General features: G+C 30.6%; 1 protein-coding gene across 1 annotated transcript; it reads left to right on the plus strand.

Moving 5' to 3' along the window:
- The first annotated feature begins 636 nt into the window (after window positions 1–636).
- On the plus strand, window positions 637–4,335 carry LOC133822675 (uncharacterized protein At1g66480). The gene is made up of 2 exons (XM_062255084.1): window positions 637–1,576; window positions 3,959–4,335. Exons 1-2 carry the CDS (start codon window positions 932–934, stop codon window positions 4,013–4,015), a joined length of 702 nt encoding a protein of 233 aa, XP_062111068.1. The 5' UTR covers window positions 637–931; the 3' UTR covers window positions 4,016–4,335.
- Window positions 4,336–6,696: the final 2,361 nt, after the last annotated feature.

The raw sequence follows: 6,696 nt of genomic DNA on the forward strand, positions 1-6,696 counted from the left end.
AAAAATTGAATATTTTCATTTAAAAAAATAAATATTTTAATTTCACTAATAAATTTAATTCTAGTGATATAACTTTTAAATTTTAAATTATTTGTGTTTATAGAGTTCGTTCTCATTTTAAGTTAAATGAAAATAAAATTAAAAATTATGATTAAATTTTATATTAATAAAAAATGATTATATAATAAATTATAAAAGTGGAAAAAAATAAAGATAAAATTATCTACTAATGGAACTTGTACTTAAAACGTGGAAATAAGCACCGAATCCAATATTTTAAGCAATATTTCCTCGAACTCTCTAAGTATGATTAATCAATATAGTTAGCAATTATCTAAAATTGATATATGATTAAATTCCGTATATATATAAATATACTTATTAGAAGAAAAACTTATTATACCAACTACTTGACATATTTGCTACAAAAAGAAAAAAAAAATACTTGACATATTAGTTGCATTAAAAAGTTAAAAAAAAATGACTCAAACAAATAAAAACTATTACAAAGGTTGAAATTCCAATTATTTATTATAAAGGGTCGAAAGTGAGAGGCTACGTACTTTATTCATTATTTAAATGTTTTTCGTCAAAACTCCCGAACATAGGCAAGAGTTTTCAAAATCTTTGCCTTTTATTGACCCGAACACCGTTCCCATCTACCCTATAAAACCTCTTCTCAATGTGATCACACCCAACCAAGCCAAAACCCATTTATTACGTGCTACAACCCCCGTGAGTAGTTGATCATCGATCTTGCTCCCGCTCTCTCTAGGGTTTGGCCTACCAAAACAGATCAAAAGAAACAACAAAATTTGATTATAAACACTACTTACGTACCCCCCTTAGTTTCTTTTCGATTGTAAGAACAAAGTGTTTTAAAACTATTTTTTGAATATATCTCTTATACTCTGAATATATATATATCGAAATGGGAAACAGTTTAGGAGCCAAGAAAACTGCAAAAGTGATGAGAATAAGTGGCGAAGAGTTCAAGGTAAAGGCCGGAGTTGAAGCTGGGCAGATAGTAAAAGACTATCCCGGCCATGTTTTGCTCGAGTCTGAGGCTGTCAAGCATTACGGGGTTCGAGCCAAGCCTCTGGACCCCAACCACGAGCTCAAGGCCAGGAGACTCTACTTCCTCGTCGAGCTACCGAAGGTGACCATAACAGAGACACGTAATAATGTTAAAGTTCCCAGAAGGGTTCAGTCGGGGATTAACATGAGCGCCAAAGATCGGCTCGAGAATTTGATGCTGTCGAGGAGGTCGGTTTCGGACTTGACAATGATGAAACCGATGAGCATTACGCCGGCAGATTCGCCGGAAAACGGGACGCCGATGAGGGTGACGATGAGGCTTCGTAAGAGTGAAGTGGAGAAGCTCATGCAGGAAAGCAAAGATCGGGCTGAGGCGGCTGAGAAGATTGTTGGTCTTTGTATGGTCAAAAACAGTACTGGTAGTAATAACAATAATAACAATGACAACAATAATTGTTATAATAACAATGTTAATGGTGAAAATGGAGGCCGTAAAAGAAGAGGAGGGATTCGAGATGGTGCCAATAAGCCCAATCAGGTGTGTTTTCTTTCTTGCCATTTTTTTCTAGCTATATATATATGGTTTGTTTTTTCTTATTTTTGGTTTATATATATAATTTGTTCTAGTTTGATTGCATAATTATCTTCTTGCCAAAAATAGTTATCGAATTACTTGCTTAATTCCTCACTTAGATTATGGGGATGGGGTAAAATTAAGTTGCAGAAAAATAAGAAAACTATTTATTTAATTAAAATATATATGGTCAAAACCATACTCACTTAAAATTCAACTTTTCAATAAAGAATTAAGGAAAATAGTTAGAATAGAATAGAATACTTCCAATTGAGCTTTAAAAACATTTTAGAACTTACTGAGAAATGCCTGTTCCGGGGCTTTTCTTTATTAAAAAATTAAACAACGGCTTGCTTAATTAATTAAATAATTTCACAAGTTGACCTTGTAATTAACTTTATCGAAACCCGTACCATATTAATTATGTTTTCAATATGTACAAATCTCAAAAAGAGAAGTCAAATGAAATGAGCCCACTTCCCATTAATTAGTGCAAACAAGACCCATCATGGCGGCCATGGTTGGAACTTATCTTATCTTTTTTGGGTTTATTTGGTCAATAAGTTGGTTAAAATCACGGTTCATATATACAAGTGTGCTTTAATGGCAAAGCACTAGTTGTTATGTGCCTTTATTTTTAGGAGTCTCAACTCTCAACATTGCACAGGCTTATCTCATTTTCTGACTTCTCTCATCATAAAGATATCTACAGAGATGTCGTGTGTGTATATACTATGTAGACCTCTTCATTTCATACACTTTCATTAAACGACAAATAATTACGATTTCATATAACAGATATTGAAATAGATATCCTTGTCGGCATAGAAAATGGTTTCAAAAAATAAAAAAATAATTGTCTTAAAATACTACTCGGATTTTGTGGAATACATATTTTTTTTTACATTTTTTCCACAGTAATTTTCTATATTTAGATAATGTTTTTAATTTATATCTCTTCTTTTAATATACTTTTAAAGTTAGTATGTAAAATTATAATTAAAAAAGGGGTTTTGATACAAAATTTTATAAAATAAGCCATTGTGAGTGCATTAAGTGATGTTATAGGTCACTGTTAAATTTTATACATTACTAAGAATATATATAGCACGTGAGGGTTGTTGGGTTTGAACTGGTGAAATAAGATGTCCATAAAATATTTTAATTTAATACTAAAGTAGTACTATTTTGATATGTATATTTTCTAATATAGTAAAAGTAAGCTTGACTAACTAGCCAGAATAACATGTAGTGATGAGGGTTCGGGGGTAGTTGGCGTTGCCAAAGCCAAAATATTTAGAAAAATTGTGAATCAACATAGTCAATATTTTCACCTTAATTTCGTTGCATTTGGCACAAATTAATACAAATGGTCAACTAATTCTCCACCAACCATTCTTCTTGCTCAGACTTTGTCTCAAATCCCATGTGAATAATGAAAGCAAAAGATAGCTACTTAAATGGGCAGTTAGTCGTCTCAAATTTAAAATTTGTTTGCACCATTAAGATGTCAATATATATATTTGTCTCCTTATATACATTCATATATGATATGTTGCTTAAAGTAGATTGTATGTATATATAAATGTATATAATTTGGTTTTTATTCTCAAGTAGTCACAGCACGCGTAACACGTTCACACTCATAGGACTGTCCCAAAAACAAATAAATATGTTGACTTAACGTGATAACATTTTTATGTATAACTTCTATTACTTGTCGGTAGTGTATATGTTTACTAAGTAATATATATTTCTTTTTTCTTACTTGGCATTCTACTAAGAACTAATATATATATATATATATATATATTGGTTTACTTTATTAATAAAAGAATATAATTTTTTAAAAAAAAATATTAGTTCTTTACTTATAATAACTCTCCAAAAGTCGGTTTCATTGATAATTAGAACAAGCACTTTAAAACTTGTTTATTGAAAGAAATTAAAAAGAGAATATACAAGGTATCGTTTGGTACACTAGTATATATATAAATGCAAATTCATAATAAATATCTTTACTTTATTATACATATATGTTGAAAGTTTCTATTAGCATTAGATGTGCATGCACGTATTTCATTATGAACTCCTTATATTAATATCCTAGCTAGGTAGTTTATCAATTAATATAGGTTCGATTACATTACAGAACGGGTCAAACTTGCATTCAGAAGTTAGTTCATTAGTTAGTTAATTACTATATAGATAATTAACTATATTACTTATATTGACTACGTACGTACTAATCAATTATTAGAAAAGAACTTTTTGAATCTTAATTATTATTATTGTTGTTGTTGTTGTTGTTATTGATGGTGGATATATATGTCGTAAAACTTGCAGAAGCGAGTGAGTTTCTGTCCAATAAGTGAAGGAGAGATTCAAATTGCCGTGGCTTAACAAAGGCAAGTGATCATCAAGGCTAGCTCTTAAATATTACTGGAGTCCAAGACAATATTCAGTACTAGTAGTAGTGGCTTATATTCGAAGTCTATGCTTTCGTAGATTTTTTTTCTTCACTAACCAAATGCTTTATTGGGATGTGACTTTTGTAAATTATAAAATGATCAAAAGATTGTAATAGATATAGCTATAGAACCATATATATATCCTTTTAGTCACGGGGACATATATATATATATATATATGTAGTTTATATATGCATGATGATGAGCCTGATGAAAGTGCGCAGCTATATATAAGTAGACCTTTTCACCCTATTAACTATTTCTTTATATTAATATATTTGCTCTAAATTTTGTTATTATGTAATATATCTCTATGTAAGAGCAATAATATGAAGGATTATTATACTTAATGAAAATACAAAATAAACCGAGAATATTGTCATATCAATATATAAGACATATACAATTTCAGATGATTTGCCTCTATATGGTATTGTGTTATTAGAAACGTGTCAACCATACTAACTGGACGAGCATACTATGTCCAGTCCTCCTTGTGTATTAACGTTAATTGTTAATTAACGTGTATACATACCACATTTATAAAAATTGAACAATACAAAGTCACATATCATCAACAACTGATACAAAGAGCTTCTCAATAATAATAATAATAATAATAATAATAATAATAATAATACATCTATATTAAAAAAGATAAACAAACCCTAGTAATAAATTAAACGTGGAAAAATAATTAAAAAATAATTTAATATAAAACCAATCAGCAAATAATTGGCGAAAGATTTTTATCAAAATATATTTTATTTTATATCTTAAAATTTTAAAAGATAAATTAAGTTGTGAGAAGAGTATAAATTGTAACAATAAAGTTGTATTTGGGAAGCCAAACTTGTAATTGAAATTAAATAGATTTTCCATGTTTGTTTTATCATGCAATTCTATAATTAGATGTAATTGAAGTGTCTAATTAAATTTTTCAACCCTTACAGTCCCAAAGAGATTTAGATGTAATTATTAAATAATATCAATTTTAAATAATAATTATTATATAATATTATTTTATTATATAATGCTAGACACATATTAATTGTATTTTAATATAAAATGTAATTACTATCACAGTGACTTCTAAACATAACCTTATTTGTGGCGAAAATTTAAAATAATTCACTGCAAATGATGGATGATTTGTCTAGTCTGACTCTTATTTGCGGTGACCAATTCGCCGCAAATACAATATATTTTTGCCGCAAATAGTGTAATAGAAATTAAAAAAATAAAAAAATTTAAATTTAATATATAATAAAGTTTATTATCAGAATTGTAGTCTCCATTAATTGATATGAAAATAAACCATACAATCTAATATTAATAATTGTCTTAATAATATTAAAACAAATAAACACTACTATTTATATAACTATATAATCTATCCTAAGTTGATCACATCATCATTGTCTAAGTCATCTGGAAACTGAATGACTGGGGGTGGTGGAGATTGTGGCGAAGGTGCTGACGAAGACTTGCCATTGCTAAATGTAGATTGAGGAAGGAATGGCGGGGGAACATGTGTAGGTGTGTCATCTCCGAACATATGTGGAGGCGGTGGTGGAGCATGTGAAGGTGCAGTCGCATACATCTCCCACCATTGAGTTACTTCATCTAATCTCATTGTTTGAGATGGTGGACGAGATTCAGGAGGAAGGCGTTGAGACAGGAACTCAATGTCTGTTTTATATTGTCTGAGCAAGTTAGCCATCGCATGTCCCATAACGCTATTATTATCATTGGATGGAGGAGGCTAAGTGTATGACGATGACTGTGCCCATGCTTGAGATTGACTACTGGAGGCCTTTTTTCCCTTTAATGTGCGACCAACTCCTCGTTCATGCCCTGGACGTTCACCCAATACTTTTCTAATGATCATCCTTTCGTCAACCGAACTTCCTTCATCAGAAATAGAAGACGGGACTTGCTGGCTTTGCGCCTCAAAATCTTTGTACATCATTTCCTATTTTTACAAAAAAAATATCAGTAATACACCCAAACCATAGTGATTTTAAGGTCAAATAATAAGATAAGTCTTACATAGTTTGCTTTCACTTGCTCATTGATGAATTCTTCTTTATCCTTGCGGGTGTGGAATTGCTTCCAACTTTCAATGTAACCCGGTACATTCCCAGATTTCGGGTTTGCCTGAACACAAAGAAACAACTTATTAGATACATAATTTATTAATAAAGAAATTTTTTATTTTATTTTTGTTACTTAATCTATCAAGATGGGCCGCCACGAATGACTTCGATCCTTGAGTAGAAGGATACTTCATCAATTCCCTATTGGCCTGATTCTTCTTTGCCCGTTTAATTGATTTCTCATCCAACCATAAGTCAATGCATTGTTTCCAATCTTGAGCATTAACACCACTATGGGGGTTGTTAAGGACCCGCTTTAAGTTCTTATCATCACCATAAACTTTCTTGAAGTGCGCCTTCCTACGCGTTATCCTATCACAATATTTGACGCCAGCATCATCATCTATAGCCTCAATAATATGATCATAGTTTGGTCGCCCTGCTATATCAAAATAATGCTACATTTTGAAAATAAAAAATATTAGTAAAATGACGTTCCTCCAAAACATATAAT

Source organism: Humulus lupulus, chromosome 3 (assembly GCF_963169125.1).
Source record: "Humulus lupulus chromosome 3, drHumLupu1.1, whole genome shotgun sequence".
Lineage (NCBI taxonomy): Eukaryota > Viridiplantae > Streptophyta > Magnoliopsida > Rosales > Cannabaceae > Humulus > Humulus lupulus.

Coding starts and splice junctions, on each gene's coding strand:
- LOC133822675 (XM_062255084.1), top strand. CDS start 932: ATGGGAAACAGTTTAGGAGCCAAGAAAACTGCAAAAGTGATGAGAATA. Junction 1,577..3,958: donor GTGCCAATAAGCCCAATCAG/GTGTGTTTTCTT, acceptor TAAAACTTGCAG/AAGCGAGTGAGTTTCTGTCC.